Source organism: Cebus imitator, unplaced genomic scaffold, assembly GCF_001604975.1.
Source record: "Cebus imitator isolate Cc_AM_T3 unplaced genomic scaffold, Cebus_imitator-1.0 Scaffold38, whole genome shotgun sequence".
Classification (NCBI taxonomy): Eukaryota; Metazoa; Chordata; class Mammalia; order Primates; family Cebidae; genus Cebus; species Cebus imitator.
In genome coordinates, this window is record NW_016107353.1 from 2,663,329 (window position 1) to 2,681,827 (window position 18,499).

Consider the following 18,499-nt stretch of genomic DNA (forward strand, 5'->3'; position numbering starts at 1 on the left):
TTTTTAGAGACAGATTCTCACTCTGTTACCCAGGCTGGAGTACAGTGGCATAATCTTGGCTCACTGAAACCTCCACCTCCCAGGTTCAAGCAATTCTCCTGCCTCAGTCTCCCAAGTAGCTGGGATTACAGGCATGTGCCCCCACACCTGGCTAATTTTTGTATTTTTAGTAGAGATGGGATTTCATTATGTTGGTCAGGCTGGTCTCAAACTCCTAACCTCAAGTGATCTACCCACTTCAACCTCCCAAAGTGCTGGGACTATAGATGTGAGCCACCGTGCCCAGCATTAACAGATTCTTAAGAAATCTTTAGTTCTGTCCTCAACCCCTCTGAGTGTTTTATGCTTTACTCCAGAGGTGGCCATGAGGCTGGCTGTACAGGGTAGGGGTCTTGTTGAAAGAGTATGGGGTGTCTGGGTGTGCAGGGTGAGGGCTGGCCTCACTCAGAGGCTGTGGCCTCCCCGCTTCCAACCTGGCCCATCGACATTCCGCCCTCCGTGTGGCAACCAGAGTGGTCCTTACAAGCAAATCTCACCACGTCACTCTGGCTTCAAACCTTGCAGCCACTTCCTGTCGTGCTTAGAATGTGCTTTAAGCTCCTTCCTTTGGCCTTCAGAGCTCTCCATAAGCATGCCCTGGACTTTCTCTCTCTGACCGTGACTTGTTCCGTTCTTCTCCCTGTGCCCTCCAAGCTCCAGCCTCGTTTGCTTCTCTCAGTTTCTTGCATGGGCCAATGTGATTCTTGCCACAGGACCTTTGCACAAGCAGCTCTTCCTGCCTGGATGCTTTTCTGATCTGTCTTTGCAAGGTTAGCGCCTTCTTACCATTCAGGTCTTGCTCAGATGTCAGCTTCTCACAGAGAGGCCTTCCTTGACCACTTATTTCACTTTATCACATCTCATCAATCACTACTGTGGCTTCTTTCTTTAAAAAAAAAAAAAAAAGACTTTCAGAGCAGTTCTAGGTTCACAACAACATTGAGCAGAAGGTACAGAGAGTTCCCATGCACCCCATCTCCTACATGCACAGCCCCTCCATTATCAACATTTTCACCACACTGACATGTGCGTTACAGTCGATGAACCTACGCTGACACATCTTTATCACCCACGGTCCACAGTTTATGTTAGGGTTCACTCTTGGAGTTTGTGGGTTTGGACAAATATATAGTGACAGGTATCCACCATTATGGCATCATACAGAGAAGTTTCACTGCCCTAAACACCCTCCTCTGTGCTCTGTCTATTCATCCCCCAACCCGCACCCCTGGCAATCGCAGATTTTTTTATGATCTCTATAGTTTTGCCTTTTCCAGAACATCTGCATGGCTGTACCCACACAGTGTGCAGCCTTTTCAGATGGGCTTCCTTCACTTAGTGGTGTGCATTTCCTCCACGTCTTTCCATGGCTCGGTAGCTAACTTCTTTTGGGCACTGAGTAATATTCTACTGGATGGACTTCCATTTCTCCATCCACTGATGGGAGGATGTCCTGGTTGCTTCTGGGCTCTGGAAATCACCAGCAAAGCTGCTAAACACGCATGTGCAGGTGGGTTGTGTTTCCTCGGTTGCACTTACTGCCACTTGATTTTTTGTTTGACATTTATTTATTGTCTTCCCTGCTGGGATGTGAGCTCCATGAGAGTAGAGGGGCTTTGTCTCTCGCCCATGCATGTGTTCTCTGTAATAATGCCTGTCGCCCAGCCGGCTATGTGAATGAATGCCTACCGACTGCAACCCAAGGTCTGAGATGGCTTCCGCTCCAGGAGGCGAAGAGCTGCCAGCTGAGCCGTGTCTCGGCGCTGCCAGTCTTCTTTCCCTGTCACCTCAGATGTGTTGTGACCACCAGGACAGCCTGCCCAGAATGCGGCTGTGGGAATGTGAGGAGCTCCCGATGGCGACAGCTTGTGGAAGCCACGGGCATCTCATCCATCTGCCAGGGATGGCTTGTGGAATCAAAGGGGCCCCCAATATGGTGAAAGAAACCAGAGCCCAGAAGAAAAGGGAAACCAGAAAAGCGGGCTGACTGTGGATGCATCATCGTAACAGCTACTTACTACTCACATTGGTAATGTCCTGGAGGTGGACAGAATGCTTCCTCATCCCTATGAGCTCAAACCCACTCCGGGGCAGCAGCTGACATTTTTTGAGTGTTTACTCTGTGCCCCGTGCTTTGCCAAGTGCTTTACGTGGGAACTGTGTGATAAACCCTCACAGCAGCCCTCTAGGATGGGCACTATTGTTATCCCCATTTTTCAGATGATAAATACAAAGCTTCCAAGCTTCAGTGCTTGCCCAAGTCCCGCCACCCGGCACTTTTAAGTGGGAATTGGCCTGAAACCCAGGCGGTCTAACCATGCAGCCAGTGCTCTCGAAGTAGACAAGACCCCACCATGCCCAGAGGTCTTCTAACCAGGCGGATCCTTAGCAAACTTACCCGTGTGCCATCTCAGACATGTTGAATCTGAATTTCTCCGAAGCCTTGCAAATGTAAAGGCCTTGTGTTTGGGCAGGTTGCCCACATGTATGGACCATCCCTGTCTACGATAACAGGTTCTAAGGGCATTAGAGAACAATCTACGGCCTGATTTGGCCCCTGCCAAAAGTTTGAGGCCCTGGGAATCTGCATGTTGAAAGAGTGACTCTGAAAAGCACCCAGCCTTCCTCCCACGTGGGAATGTTGTCAGTAGCATGCCTCACCAGTGCCACTTGGAGTTTTCATGAAACAGTGCTTACCATGGCAGAGCATTTTACCTTTAGGTAGCTCTAGTCTCTTTTCTTCCTGTGTGGGGGTGTGTGTGTGTGTTTGTGTCGGCGGGGAGGGAGAGGGGATTGGAGGGCCTCAGACATACAAGAGCTAAATTCGTCACGTTCTCCAGAACTTAGTCTACGATCCGTCCATACAGGAGTTCTTTCTTTGTCGTATTTTTGTTCCTTTCTGCACTCTTTCCCTGCCCCCTGCAATGAGCCCTCCTCTCATGTATTTTCTGTCCTTACAACCTGCCTCTTATTTTACTATACATAAAAGGATCCTTCAAACATATCATATTTAGAGTATGTTTAATTTTCACGAATGGTATTGTGGCATGGCTATGTTTATGAGACAGTTCTTCCTGTGTCTCAAAGAAGCAGCTGCCTCTCTGAAACATCCTCGTATTTGGTCCTAGCTTTGTCCCTGTGGAACTAAACAGAAAAAGTCGACACTTTCTCCCAGCCTGTGAATCCAATCACGGCAGCCCGTCTTCTTCAGGCTCAACCTACCCCCTCTCCTCTACTTTCCCTCCTAGGATATGGAAGTTTCGTGATCCTCCCCAGGATGATCTCACTAGAACCAACCACCCCCGAATCTGGAGGTTGCACTTCTCTGCACCTAAGCAGTCACCTCTGGTGTGGTTGGAAGGGCAGGCGAGGAACCTGAGAGGCAGCCTGACTGAGCCATACGGCAAGACTGTGCAATGGCTAAGGTCTGGATTGGATTGCGGACTGGATTGCTGTAGGCTAGCAAGCCTGTCCCTTTCACCTTTCTTCCTGGTCATCAAGACAGGGGAACTGTAAGCCTTGCTGATGTGGAGGTACCTTCAGGCAGGGCATCTCTGCCCTCACTCTGTGTTGGGTTCTTTGAGCTCAGTACTAGAACTCTCATGCCCAGAAAGATGGTGGGTTCCCCCTTCCTTTGACTTGGATGGAAATTTCCTCAGAATGGATGGAAGAGTTGCAAGTCATGTGCCTGTCTTCCATGCTGAGTGAGCCCAGCCTGGGGAGCTCAGGGCCCCTATATGCTCACATCAAATAACCTGCCCTCTTCATCCTCTGCCCCAACTTTATGAGCACATAATGGAGACCCATGTTATACTTTTTTAAAATCGAGATGAAACATAAACCACTTTAAAGTGCACAACTCAAGGTCAGGTGCCGTGGCTCACACCTCTACTCCCAGAACTTTGGGAGGCCAAGGCAGGTGGATCACCTGAGGTCAGGAGTTTGAGACCAGCCTGGGCAACATGGTGAAACTCCATTTCTACTAAAAATACAAAAATTAGCCTTGTGTGGTGGCACATGCCTGTAATCCCAGCTACTCGGGAGGCCGAGGCACAAGAATCACTTAAACCCAGGAGGCAGAGGCTGCAGTAAGCCGGGATCATGCCACTGCACTCCAGTCTGGGCAACAAAGTGAGACTCTGTCTCAAAAATAAATAAATAAAAAGTGCACAATTCAGTAGCATTTGGTCCATTCACAATGTGTGCAACCACAACTCTATCTAGTTCTAAACATTTGCATCTCAAAAGGAAACCTCATGCCCATTAACCAGTTACTCTTCTCCCTTCCCCTCTGCCTCTGGTCACCAGAGACAATCTGCATTTTGTCTCTATGTATTTATCTGTTCTATAGATAAGACCCAGACATGTCTTATCTGTGGGATCATTCCATGTGGTCCTTTGTGCATGGTTCTTTCACCAAGCGTGTTTTCAGGATTCATCCATGTTGGGGCATGTCAGTATTTAATTCCTTCCTATGGCTGAGTCATATTCTAGGGCATGTACATTCTGGAATTTATTGGTTCATCCCATAGAGGACATCTGGGCTGTGTCCACCCTCTGGCTGCTGTGCGTGACACTGCTGTGAACACTCGTGTACATGTCCTTGTTCGATGCCTGTTTTTAATCCTTTTGCGCATATACCTTAAGAGCAGAATTGCAGAGTCATATGGTAATTTTATGTCTAACTTTTTGAGGAACTGCCAAGCTATACGTTTCTTCTTTAAATAGCAACCTTACTCTGGTACTTTTCCTGTACATCAAAAGACAGAGAAAAATGGGTGGAAAATCCCTGGACTAACAGTCAAGACACCAGGTTCTTTTTTAGCTTTGCCACTAACCAGCTGGGTAAACTCAAACCAGTCACTTCCTTTCCCTGGGCTATTGTTCCTTCATCTGAAAAGAAAGGAGATTGTATAAAACTGGTGTTATTTAAATTCTCTTTCTCTTGTAAGATTTTTTTTTTTTTTTTGGAAAAAACTGGGTTCCAGAGAGGAAAGAGGGAGATAATTGCTGCACAGCTAAATGTGATTATCTTGAGATTCTTTTTCTACTCTGTTATTAAATAGTGAATTTTAAATGTCCAGTACAATTGGGCTTTTTTTTCTTGCCAATGTGTAGCTTGTTTAATGAATAGCTTCTGGCTTCCTAGTTCTACCAAGATTCCCAAAATAAAATACCCTTCCCTTTCCCATCACTTCCTACTGCTTGGCAGCGCCTAAACCGAACATGGTGGTCATGGAGCCCGGATGGGAGCCATCCCCACTGTTCCTGCTGCGCCTTCCCCTAGCGCAGGTTCCCTCAGCATGAAGGGTTCAGCTGCCTAATCTGAGTCTGGTCCCTGAAGATGTATAAGCCAAGGAGAGATATTAGTGGATTCTTTCTGTGACAGTGCAAGGACCATCTTGGAGAGTTGGGAAGATGAACCAAAGACCTCCTGCGATGCCTTCTAGCCAGCGGGTTCCTCCTTGGGAAATTTTCTGCTCACTTAACCCTCTTCCAGTTTATTGGTTTCCTCTCCAGAAAGCAGCGTCTGTGTAGGGATGGATTTTTTTCTTTCACTAATTAGCAGCCTTCACAGTATGCCACCCAGGTCCACAGCATGTGCTCTCCTGCGCCGCCTGGTGGTTTTCTGGGGAAACGTGAGGTTTTAAAAAACATGATGGTCCACATGGCTTCTTATTTCATCCATTGAATCATTCGTTCGTTTTTTCATCCATCCATATATCTATCCAACTCACAGTTTCGAGGATCTGCTATGTTTTACTATGATAGATTCTAAGAATAGAGCAGTAAACAAGACAGGGTACCTTCCCTTATAAGGAAGCTTTCATTTCCATACGGGAGACAGACAAGTGGCTTTTGGAATGAACACAAAGTGAAATGTGCCATAATGGGGGAAGTAAAGTGTGTGCAGGAGCACAGATGAAGGACACATATGTCATGCCTGGCAAATACTAACAAGAGAGGGCAGACACAGAGTGTTCTAGATAGAGCTTAATGATGCAAAAGTCAGTAAGGAAGACCAAGCATGATGGACCAAGGGAGCTGGTAGATGAGCATTCTTGGCTGGAACATGGGATACAAGGGAGGGAGGCACAGTGAGCCAGCAGAGGAGGTGCATTATGCAGGGCCTTTGAGCCATGTTAAGGATGCTACTTTAACTCCCAAGCAGCAGTGAGCTATTGAGAGTTACACTAGGGGAGTAGCATATTTTTGTTTGCACTTTAGAATTAACAGCTTTGGTTATGAGTAGAGGGTAAGTCAGAGGGGCATATCACACTGTATCCCATAAATGTGTACAATTATTATGTGTCAATCAAAAATAATAAGAAGCAAACCATAGTGGGGAAAATGGAAGTGGAGAGACCACTTAGGAAGCTGTTGCAGTAACACTGGCATGAAATATTGGCGATCAAAACCAAGGTGGTGGCGGTGGGAAGGGAGGCAAGTGGATGGAGTCCAGAAATATACACAGAGTTGAGGGTTGGTGCTTGGCCCTGCTTCTAGGAAGGAAACCGCAAAAATGTGAATAAGAATCCTTTAGTTTTCCCCATACCCTGGCACAGGGGAAGTCCCTTCCCCTACTGCAATAATCAGTGACCTACTTTTTGCTCCAGGTCTCCAGAAGGATGCCCCTGTCTCCCAGGATCACTCACCCTCCCAGAAAGCAATCACAGGGGTCCAGTTATATCTTCTACACCCTCAGTCGGGGTGGATGGGAGATGGTACGTGTGCGCAATTGAGAGTGGGCTTCAATTTGCTGTCAGATAAAACAGAAGCAGAAGAATGATGTGTCTATCTGATAGGTAGCCATGAATCTAGGAAAACTGGAGGAAATCTGGAGAAGCCACCTCCCGTCTTCCTCTTTGACTTGGCACCACAGTAGAATAGCAAACTTGACCAATTGTTAAAAGCGCATGTTTCAGAACCTCAGGCAATCCTAAAGCACTGTATTTGAGTCTCAGCTGTAGGCCGTTCTTGCTCTTCTCTTTCTAGAGGAGGAGAAGAAAGGTTTGTCTCTAAGGATCCATTCTAGGTTCCTTGAACAGCCATTGTTAACACCATCCCTGTAAACCCTGGAATGATTTCTTATGCTTGAGGATGAGCACTGAACCCTCATAAATGTTGCTCACTCTATGAACCACCCGAAGCCCACTTCTTCCTGGTCGTTGTCTCACCACTGCCATTGTCTATAAAAGGAAAATATCAGGGACCACTGTACCTTAGCTGCACGAAATACTTGCAGAATCATTCATTGTTGTAAAAAAAAGTCCTTTGTGCAGCCAAGTCTTCACCTATCAAACCCATGATCCCCAGTCCTGTCAATGTCACCCTGCCCTCTCCACCCTGGGCTCAAAAGACATCAGTGTGATCTCATTTCTGTGCCCCTACCCCAAATATGCTCAGCCCCAGGCCCACTCAGCACATGTGTTTCGGAGAGGCTGTGGGATTGGTGCCTTTCTTACCAGATGGGTATGTGGCATCTTCCGGTTGCTGAGCCTGCAGGCAGTAGGCCACTGTTTGTTTTCATGACTGTTCTTTGCAGAGGTGCCCTTCCTTCTCTAACAGTGGTTTTCAGCTGGGGGCTTTGCCTTCCAGGATACAGTTGGCAATGTCTGGAGACATTTCTGATTGGTAGTGGTAGAGGTGGGTGGGTTGTACTGGCTTCTAGTGGGGAGAGGTCAGGGATGCTGCTGAACATCGTACAATACCCAGGACAGTTCCCCACACCAAGGATTGTTCAGTCCCACGTATCAGTAGTGTTGAGGTTAAGAAACCCTGCTTTATCTAGAACATTAGTCTGTGACTGAGGGGGCCCTTGAGTCCTCCAAGGCCCTGTAGGGTTGTTAGAGCAAACTACCAGTTCGTGAAAAACTCATTTCCTCTTGTGTTTCTTTCCACAGCTGAGCTCTGTGCAAGAGGTCCAGTTAAAGCGGTTCGAGGTGACAAGACCCCAAGGGCTGGGGAACAAGGAGCGGGGCCGGGTGCCAAGGATGGCCAGGCAACCAGCGCCACCCTGGGTCCACGCAGCCTTCCTCTTCTGCCTCCTCAGTCTTGGCGGAGCCATCGAAATTCCTATGGATCGTGAGTCTTGCCCCATCCTCTTCTCCTTTTCTCCTGATTTTGGGCAGAGGGGTGGGAGGGAAGGGAAGGTCAGAGGGAAGTTCAGAGCATTCAAAGAAGGTTGAAGAGAGGGGAAGCAGTGGATTCTGAGATTCAGAGCTGGGTTTCTCTCCAAAGAACTGGCACAGACTCAGGTTTGGAAATGTGAGATTGTGTGTGGCAGAGCCAGTTTCTCAGGGCTGTGGCTGAGCTCATGCTTGGGGCGCCTGGAGCCAGCTGAGTGGGACCAGAGGTGGCAGACTTTGGGATTCTGAGTGCCGCTTGGGGTTCTTCCCTCTGCTCACCTCTCCAGGTCATCTGTGGTCTTGACTTGCCCATAAAAGCAGTTTCCAGGGTCAAGTTTGGTGGACCCATTCTTACTTGCATTTCTAATGTCGGATATATTCAAATCCACACCCTTTAGGCCCTCTTGGCTGGAGTAGTCAGGAGGTCACAGGCCTGGGAAGAGCTGAGAGCAGAATTATCTTTGCAAAAAACACAGCTAAATGAGACATGAAAATAGAGCCCCATTGTCATGCCGCATGAGAGAACAGGCATGAAATCCTTCCCCTTGTTTTCAACTTTCCCACAGTCAAGATACAAAGTAAAATCACTGTCATTCTGTTTCTCATGGAGGGGGCATTGTTTGATCATCAGAATCATAAAGTAAAGGGCTTAAAATGCAAATCTAACAACCATGTCTCCACCAACCATATCTGATGCTGTGTTCGTCAATGGCCCATTTATTGGCAGATAAGCTCCTCCGCCCTGCCGGTAGGTGTGTGCCACCTTTACCACAACTCTGACACTTCTGGCAAAACATCTTAGCATCCCCAGGCTAAGATGTGAGTGTGCCACCTCGGACCCCTATTTATTGTGTCAAGGACCAGAGGGGACCCACATGACACCAACATTGGCTTGGGCTCTCTCCAGTTAATAGATGTCCAGGGAGGGGGCGGGAGAGTAATACAAATGCCAAGAAGCCCACCCTGAGTTCTCCAAAGCCAGGCCCCTGGTCCTGAAGTTAGCATAGTTTGGAGAAGAGGTGGCGGTATCTCAGCCCTCCTGGTACCCTATTTTCACCAGTAATAGCTGCCCCAGAGGAAGGGACGCTTCAGAGATAGAACACCAGTAGTAACTATAAGTCAGACCCAGAGGTTAGATGGGCAGAGCCCCTGTTGCCCTCCCAGTGTCCCCAGGTGTGTGGACTTGCATGTAAGTGTGCGTGTGTATGCATGTCCACACACGCGTGCGTGGGCACAGGGAGGGAGGAGAGGAGAGTCGTGAAAGGGCCTGTTCCCATGGCGACTGTCTGCGCGGCTGGCTCGAGGAGAGTTTCTCATTAACAGTCCCAAGCAGACAGTCTAATAAGGAGCCTGGTAAGGCCAAGTCCCTGGAGGGAGGGGGTGCAGAGGAAACTGGGTTATCAGGGAAGTGGTGAAGGCTCATTTCTCTTCTACCACCTCTCCTCACTCACCTGCTGCTTTGATCCCTGGGGCCAGTGGGTGAGGGGTCCCTGTAAGGTGAGCCTATAAATAGATGGCTTTGGTGTCTATCTCAAGAATCTGGAATTCTAAAGCTCTACAGGAAATGGAGACGCAGCACACTCCAAGCAGTCGGGCTCTGCAAAGTCCTGCCCGTAGGGTAGAGCTTAGAGTGCCCTGACCTCCCCGCCGTCTCCTCATTCCAGTGTCCCTGGGATGACCCCCGCCCCACGTTGTGTTCACGGAAACTCAAGCCTTTGCTAGCTTAGAGTCGCACAGCAAATGGATGGCGGAATCTGAAAAGAACCCAAGTCTCTTGACCTCCAAATCTGGGGCGTGATACATGCCACCCCTACCTGCCTCCTTTGAGTCCTTCTCCTCGGAACCCACTGGAATCGCAGGTGTCACGTGCCAGGGAGAGAGCTAAGTGCTGCACGCACCTCACCGCACATGGTTCTGGCAGCTCACCCTCAACGTAGGTGTTATCCTTCGCCTGTGGGTTAGAAGACTGGGAAGGAAGAACCTCGATAGGACCGCAGTGCCGCTCTGATGAAGACGGAAGTCCTTTTGCAATGCCATTCCAGTTGCCCGGCTGTGTCAGGGTGGGAGACCCAGGCTGCCTGGAACATGTCCCACCCATATGGCACCTCCCAGGTTGCTGCAGGTATGATGGCCCTGACAACGTGTCCAAAAAGTGTCTGCAGAAACTGAACACACTTTCCCAGGTGGCTGCCAAAGATGACGGGATGAGGGGCAGTTACCGGCACTCTGTGGCCAAGGCCTCCTGGGCCTCCTGACAGCCAGTGTGGCTAAGCAGGTACTGCTGGGCTGGAAGGCGGTGGTCATGCACTGCGAGGGCATCGACATTTCTGGCAGTTTCTATAGAAACAAGTTAAAGTGTCTGGCCTTCCTCCGCAAGTGGATGAACACCACTGCTTCCTGAGGACCCCACCGTTCCTGGGCCTCCAGCCACCTTGTTTGGCAGGCCCTGTGGGGCATGCTGCCCTACGAGACCAAGTGAGGCCAGGCTGCCCTGGACTGCCTCATGGTGTTTGATGGAATCCTGCTGCCCCGACAGAAAAAGCGGATGGTGGTGCCTGCTGCCCTCAAGGCTGAGCATCTGATGCCCGTGAGAAAGTTCACCTGCCTGGGGCGCCTGTCTCATGAGATTGGCTGGAAGTACCGGGCAGTGACAGCCACCCTGGAGGAAATGAGGAGGGAGAAGGCAAAATACACCACCAGAAGAAACAGCAGCTCACAAGGCCACGGAAATGGACCGAAAAGAACATGGAGAAGAAAATCACAAGTCCACAGAGGTCCTCAAGACCCATGGGTTTCTGGTCTGAGCCTAATAAAGACTGTTTATTCCTCAAAAACAAACAAACAGAACAAAAAAGCTGAATGCAAGACCGCAGGCAAGCCCTTCAGAGAGGCCCCGGCTGCCCTGGGAAGAGGCCGTCCTCAGCGGGCCGCCCCATCTCGCTGGCCCAGCACAGCAGATCTCCCACATGCGCTGAGCTGAGCCCACCTCCATCCAGCCCTGGGCTGAGGGAAAATCAGGCGTTCTTAATGTTCTCGCCCTGCCAGGTGTTCCTTCTACTCACTTGCCCCTTCAGGGGACATTATCTGTGTCTCCAGGGTAGGGACACTGCTTCTATTCTGGAGAGGCTGGGTGCTGCAGGCCTCCTGGAGCAGAGCCCCGGGCCACTGCACAATCCCTCATTGAAGGCCCAGCCTCCAGCTCCCACTGCTGTGCCAGCAGAGTCACACGCACCCTCCCACCCATCCCCTCCCTCCCTCCCTATCCAGCCTCAAGAACAGTCTGACCCTTGAAAAAAGCCAAGGGTCGCCTTATCAACCACAGTGAGTTTGCCAAAAAGTGAGTCAGCTGGCCCTTCTGTCCCTGGCCCTGCATCAGGGGACGGCATTTTCCTCTTAGGAGTGACAGAAACAATTCTTCTCCACCATCATAAATCATGCTGCAGGCACATGCACACTCTCACACATACATGCACATTCACACAGACACTCACAGGCTCACACCTGCTCACTCATACACACTCACCCACTCACACCCTCACATACCCACATGTGCTCACACTCACGTACTCACACACACGTGCTCACACTCACGTACTCACACACTCTCATACCCACACGTGCTCACTCACATACTGACACACATACCCCCACATGCTCACACTCACGTACTCAAACACACATACCCACATGTGCTCACACTCACCTACTCACACCCACACCCACATGTGCTCACACTCATGTACTCACACACACATACCCACACATGCTCACTCACATACTCACACACATCCACACGTGCTCACACTCATGTACTCACACACACACCCACATGTGCTCACACTCACATACACACACATACCCACACATGCTCACTCACATACTCACATACATACCCACATGTGCTCACACTCACAGACACTCATACCCACATGTGCTCACACTCACGTACTCACACATACACTCATACCCACACGTGCTCACACTCATGCACACTCACTCCCACTCACACACACCCTGATCACACACACTCACATGCTCCATCTTCTGAGGGATGGGTGCCAGAGGTTGTACGCATCAGAGCCAGGGAAAAGAGGCACATGAGCAAAGAAACCTCGCAGAGCAGGCAGGCCTCTGCCTCCCTCCCCACGGAGCTGGGCCGGAAGACCTGTGGAATTCACTTTCCACCACTCCATAGAAGGCGAATGGTGTGACACTGGGTAGGCGCTTGGTCACCCTCATCCCTAGACAGGCGGTCCCACTGCCTTCTCCCTGTGGCAGCTTGTCTCCTGGGTGGATTCTGTCCCTGTAAGAAATTCCTTAGTAGCACAGTGGTGGCTGTAGATGCCATCCCTTTAGTCAAGTAGATTCTCCAGAGGCCCCTGACCTGATGGTATGGGGGCTGGGGACAGTATCCAGCCGGCTCTTCCTGCCCTGAGAGTCTCCACCACCCATGGTCTCCCCTCTCACCCACCCTTCTCCAGAATGTCAAGGGGAGCAGAGTCCTGAGGCCCCAGATGGCTCACTCACCTCTCTGGCCAAGGATGGATTTGTTTTTTTTTAAAAAAAAAAAAAAAAAAAAAAAAAAAAAAAAAGCTCTGGAGCGAGCATTGGGAGAGCTGGTTCACATTCTAGCTCTGCAGCAAGCTTCCTGTGTGATCTTAGCCAAGAGACTCCTTCCTTGGATCCGGAGATTCCCTGACAATGTCTAGGGCTGTTTCCATTGAGTCAGCCTTTGATTCTATAAAAGAAAGGCTTGAAGTCCATGCGGGCAAAGGAGGTCCCTTGTCAGCCTTGCTACCCAGGGTGAGACCCCAAAAATGTACTGAATGAAGAAGCCAAGGGCCTGGGCTAAGGGTCCAGGGAAGTGGGTCCCAGTGACAGCCCTGCCTCTTCTAAGAATGGCCCCTTCCCCCGCCCAAGTTAACTGGGAGAGTTACTTTCTGGAGTTACCTTTCTTGGTCCCTGGCAAGAATATCATATATGGCTAAAGATGCTGCAGAGGCGAGCTCCGGGTGGCATGTGTTTGGGAGACATAGATTTTTGCTCGCCTCCTGGTCTTTTCTTTCCTTTGTCTCCGTCCCAGGCAGCCCTGGGCACGCGGTGATGCAAATGTCTCTTCAGATCCCTCCAGGGCCATGCAAAATAATTATTTTGGATCTTTTTGTGAGTCTCAGACTCAAGACCTTCCTTCATGCACATACGGCGGGCCCTTGTCCTGCCACACTCTGCCCCTCCGGGGCCTCTCTTCCCCCTCCTGCCATCGCTTTTCCGGCACCTCTTGTTCTGAGCATGACTCTGTCTTCTCCAGGCTGCCCTATCTAAGCCCCAGAATCCTCGCCACACCTCACTCAAGCCAAGCAGGAAAGCTTCAAGGTCACCATGGCTCTGCCCTGACGCTGGCAGCCTGAGACTCCCCCAGGGAGCACTCACTCCGAAAAAGTCAGCCTGCAACGACAGGACAATAATGTGCACCTGCATGAAACGAGAATGCCATGTTGCTTTCTGGTATAATAATCAGGAAAAGGCATTTTAAAGTCACAGCAACAGATGTTCTCTGCAAATTTTAACCAAGACCTTCTCCCCACAAAAAGCACACCATCTAAAACCTTCCTATCCAAAGTGTGGTTCGTACACCACCAGCATGGCATTGGCCGGACACTCATCAGAGGTAGAGTCCCATGCCCCACTCCGCCCGACTGAATCAGAACCTGCATTTGAACCAGTCCCCAGGTGATGCATATGCATGTTAAAATTTGAGAAGCCCAGACTTTAAATACATACGCCTGCCAGTACAGAAGCACACCTCTACGAGCGCAGGCACAGTTTAGGTAGGAGCTGGGGAAGACCTGTGCCACCTGCTTCCCTACCTTCCTCGTGAAAAGCACAGAAAGGAGCCATGGGCTCTGCTTCATCCCTGGAGACTCCCATTCAGAGGTGGGATTTCTATAGCACGACGTACCATGAAGAGAAGCAATGTCCATGAATGGGACATTTGTCTCTAGAGTCTTTCATGGGATGGGGAAGGAGGAGATGCCAGGAGAGAAGGTGTCGTGGGAGAAGTAAGGCCTTGGAGCTGTGCCCTGCAGCAGTGGGTCAGATCCACTCCCCTCCTGGCACCTGTCTTGCCCTCTGCCTCTCCCATTCACTGTTGGCTGAGAAGCCCACTTCCCTCAGTGGCATCAGATGGAGGGGAATACCTTCAGGGCCTCTTTCAAGCAGAACTGTCACTTTCGGCCATATGGACTTTCCTTGTGACACTGTCTTTTGGTCAGAGCCAGGCTTTCTGCCCGACTCTGTGGTTTTGGTCTCCCAGGGGATGCATCACCTTCTCCATAAAGCACTCGCTGGGTCCGTTCCCCAACCCTGCTGGGCTCTTGCACTGAGCTCTGCAGCCAGGAGGAGAGAGCCCTGTGCCCAGTGCCCTCCCCAGGCGTACCGCCGCCTGCTCCCTGTGTGCTGGGGTGTGAGGATGTCTGGGCGGTTGTGTGCATAACAATGTTCTTCTTTTCTCCCTCCAATGCTAACCCATCGGAACTAACAGCAAGCATTCAGAATGAGCGTAAGTGCCCTGCGTGCCTCTCTGTGCCTGTGCTTCTGGGAAGTGGGAGGGAGGAATGAGGTGTGAGGTGATACCTGCTCACATGCCTGGGGATTAGTGGCCTGCTGGGACTTCTGCTGGGGCCTCTTCCCGCCAGAGCTCTGTAGTGAGGTCTCTTACCGAGTGGAAAGGAAGGAACCTTGCCTGTAGCATTCTATTGCTGGGAAAGACAGAGGAGCACACAGTAAGAGCTTGACTCTGAGCTTGGTAAGAAGCAGGTCATTGGATCAAAGCTCGGGTGCACCACAGCTATTTCCCCATCCTCCAGTGGCTGGCACAGGACCCTAGGAAAAAACACTGGCACTTGGGACCTAGTGGGAGAGGGTCTGGGAAGTTCTTGGGGACTGAAGCCTCTCTCTGTCCTAGCCTCACCACAGTTTGGCCATTTGTTGAGCCTCCAGGGCTCTGAACCACCATGACCCCTAAGTTCTGAAAATCTAGCTGCTTTTTCTTCCTTTATTCATTCAACAAACATTTATCAAGAACTATTGTCCTCTGTGTGTTGTGCTAAGCATTGTAATGTAAAGACGAGTAAACTAAAAGCCTGGCCTTCAGTTTCCCCCCGGGATGCTATGGGAGCTTTTTTGTTTTTGAGACAGAGTCTTGCTCTGTTGCCCAGGCTGGAGTGCAGTGGCACAATCTCAGCACTGCAGCCTCCGCCTCCCGGGTTCAAGTGATCCTCCTGCTTCAGCCTCCTGGTAGCTTGAGTTATAGGTGCTTACCAGCATGCCCAGCCAAATTTTTTTGTACATTTAGTAGAGATGGGGTTTCACCATGTTGGCCAGGCTGGTCTTGAACTTCTGACCTCAGACGATCCACCCGCCTTAGCCCCCCAAAGTGCTGGGATTGCAGGGTGTGAGCTACTGCACCTAGCCTATGGATCTTTTTAAAGGGGTTCTTCTTATGCTTAGTCTTTGATATCTACCTTCTTTCCTGAGGCATGGCACCATTTAAGGAGCTGGGTCTCTAGAATGGGGCCCTGTTCACTGTCCCCCTGCACACCACCCACTTGCCTGCTTGCATGTGTGGCTCCTGAAGCACTTCATCTTCAGCTGTTCCCCAGGCTGGAATCCAGGGAGGTCCCTGCAGCGCTGACCATGCTCCCTGTGCACTGTTGCAGTGACCCAGCCACCAACCATCACCAAGCAGTCAGTGAAGGATCACATTGTGGACCCCCGTGATAACATCCTGATTGAGTGTGAAGCAAAGGGGAACCCTGCCCCCAGGTAAGTGGAGGGAAAAAGAGTGCATTGAAGCCACCCGCTTGCTTCTGGGCCTGATGATAACTAAGGCAAATGAGGCAGCTGGAAAATTAGACTTGTCCGTTCCAAAACATTTCCATTAGGCACCTCTAGGTGGAAGGCACAATTTAGGACTAGGAAATCTTGCTGATAAGGAAACTGGAGACCAGAAGAGAACTGGCTTAAGTTCACACCAAAAGCCAGGACTCGATATTCTGTTTTCTGGCTTTCCATGGAACATTCTTTCCCCCACCCTGTGTTCCCATCATCTGCCCTGCTTTTAGCTTATAGGAAGTTCCTCTTCCAAGCTAACTTGAGTCTTTCACTCTGAGCTTCTCGGTACCTGTTTATGTGCTCAGTCGCACCAAATAAGACGTCAACAGACATGAGTTAAAAGCCTGTTGAGTGTCTAGGCTCTGTGTTAGGTTCTGTTACTCACGCTGTCTTGTTCGACTACCTAACGGTGCTCTGGGGAAGGACCGATGTCCTTATGAAAAGGAGGAGAAACAGAAGTACAGAGGTTTTAAGTACCTTTTCCAAGGTTACCCAGCTTGAAAGAGACAGAACCCAGATTTAAACCCACACTTCTGATCCCCCAAGGCCAGATTCATTTCTATCTAATGATGAGCATTGGAGACATGACCGACGTTACACTATCCACCCCCAACCGCATCCTCAAAGTAGCATCCACAGATTGAGCCTTTCAGGAGCCTCATGCAAGATTCAGACCCGGACGTGACTGGACCCCAACTAGGGTGTGTCTGTCAGCAGGAGAAATGAGGCCGAGAGGAGGCTGCCAGGCGTGTGGTAGCTTTATGCTGGCCCCTTGGGTTCACACAATACAGTCTTGAACCCAGGGCTTGAGCCTGGGAACCAACAAGGACTCCCTCGCTGGCTGAGGGCGTCACCCTGAAGGATCAGTCAGGGTACTGGTAACCTCGCTTGCTTCTGAGGTTTGGTCTTTCCCCCATGGTTCCTTTGCAGGGACAATGACCCTGTGGCACTGGGCAGCCCCTACTATTCCACTGCTTCTGCTTTCCCTGCTTCTTTTACTTTTCATTTTATTTATTTATTTATTTATTTATTTATTTATTTATTTATTTTTGAGGTGGAGTTTCACTCTTGTCACCCAGGCTGGAGGGCAATGGTGCCATCTCGGCTCACTGCAACCTCCCAGGTTCAAGCAATTCTCCTGCCACAGGCTTCTGAATAGCTGGGATTACAGGCACCCATCACCATGCCCAGCTGATTTTTTAATTTTTAGTAGAGACAGGGTTTCACCATGTTGGCCAGGCTGGTCTTGAATTCCTGACCTCAGGTGATCCCCCTACCTCAGCCTCCCAAAGTGCTGGGATTACAGACGTGAGCCACCATGCCTGGCCCCATCCCTGCTTCTTTTACGAGTTAGATCATGGGCATCTGAGGATATGAGGCACTGGCTGCAGCTCCAAGGAGGAGCAGAGGGGGCCATTCTAGTGCTCCTCACCAGGGGCTCAGTTCTACTAGGCTGCCATTTCTTTAAAAGCTGCCACTCTTGGGCCACAGGGCATGGCCACTGCTTTATAATCTATACTCACAGAGCAGGGCACAAATAATCTAAGCCATTTCACTTTGGCTTTAGAATGGATTATAAAATTAAGGTGGTAGGAGGAGCAGAGATAGCTCCCTGATGTGTTTAGGTTGGGTGGAATATGAATTTAAGTTTGCATTCCTAGTAGGAGGTTGGAAATGTCCTGGGATGGAAGAAGCAGCGGATTCTAGATTCTAAAAATGAAAATCTCTCCTCAATCATGTGTTTAGCATAATCCCCACCCCCGGCCTCCAGTGGCTACTTGAGCCATGATTAATTATTAATCATGGCTACCTTAGAGCCATGACTCCCAGCCTTAGCTGGGTAGGAATACTGACACCAGGCCCCTGGCCTGGAGAGTGGGACCTGGGACTCTGCATTTTATAGAGCTCTCCTGCTCGGCCAGGCTGGTTCCTATTGGTATAGAGATGCCATGATGGGGCTGAAATGGCTTTTCTGCTTGGCCAGGCTGGGACCTGTTGGTATCAGGGTGCCAGGATGGGGCTGAGAGAGGGAATTTTGGCACTGAGCCAGGGACTAGGGATCTGAGATCTGCCTGGACCCCAGAGCCCATCCCATTCGTCTTGGTTGCCCCTGCTCCCCACTGTCCACAGCTTCCACTGGACACGAAACAGCAGATTCTTCAACATCGCCAAGGACCCCCGGGTGTCCATGAGGAGGAGATCTGGGACCCTGGTGATTGACTTCCGCAGTGGCGGGCGGCCAGAGGAATATGAGGGGGAATACCAGTGCTTCGCCCGCAACAAATTTGGCACGGCCCTGTCCAATAGGATCCGCCTGCAGGTGTCTAGTGAGTAGCGTGGGGCAGGGCTGAAATGCCCTGCTCCTGGGCAAAGGAGGAGTGGGGGGTGTGGAAGGCCATTTCAGAAGGGCTGCCCTTGCCCTTGGCCTGCAGATACTT

General features: G+C 50.4%; 1 protein-coding gene and 1 pseudogene across 21 annotated transcripts in view; both read left to right on the plus strand.

The window, feature by feature from the left end:
* The window catches only part of NFASC (neurofascin), a 204,432-nt gene that overhangs the window by 117,094 nt on the left and 68,839 nt on the right, over positions 1-18,499 (plus strand). For 13 of the 21 annotated variants that reach the window (XM_017525411.2, XM_017525417.2, XM_017525413.2 and 10 more), the window contains 4 exons: positions 7,944-8,124; positions 14,710-14,727; positions 15,887-15,992; positions 18,192-18,388. In XM_017525411.2, the coding sequence (XP_017380900.1) occupies positions 7,944-8,124; positions 14,710-14,727; positions 15,887-15,992; positions 18,192-18,388 (502 nt within the window). The remainder of the gene's footprint in view (positions 1-7,943; positions 8,125-14,709; positions 14,728-15,886; positions 15,993-18,191; positions 18,389-18,499) is intronic. The other 8 variants (XM_017525412.2, XM_017525424.2, XM_017525425.2 and 5 more) reach the window with 1 other exon arrangement.
* On the plus strand, positions 10,369-11,107 carry LOC108301946 (annotated as a pseudogene).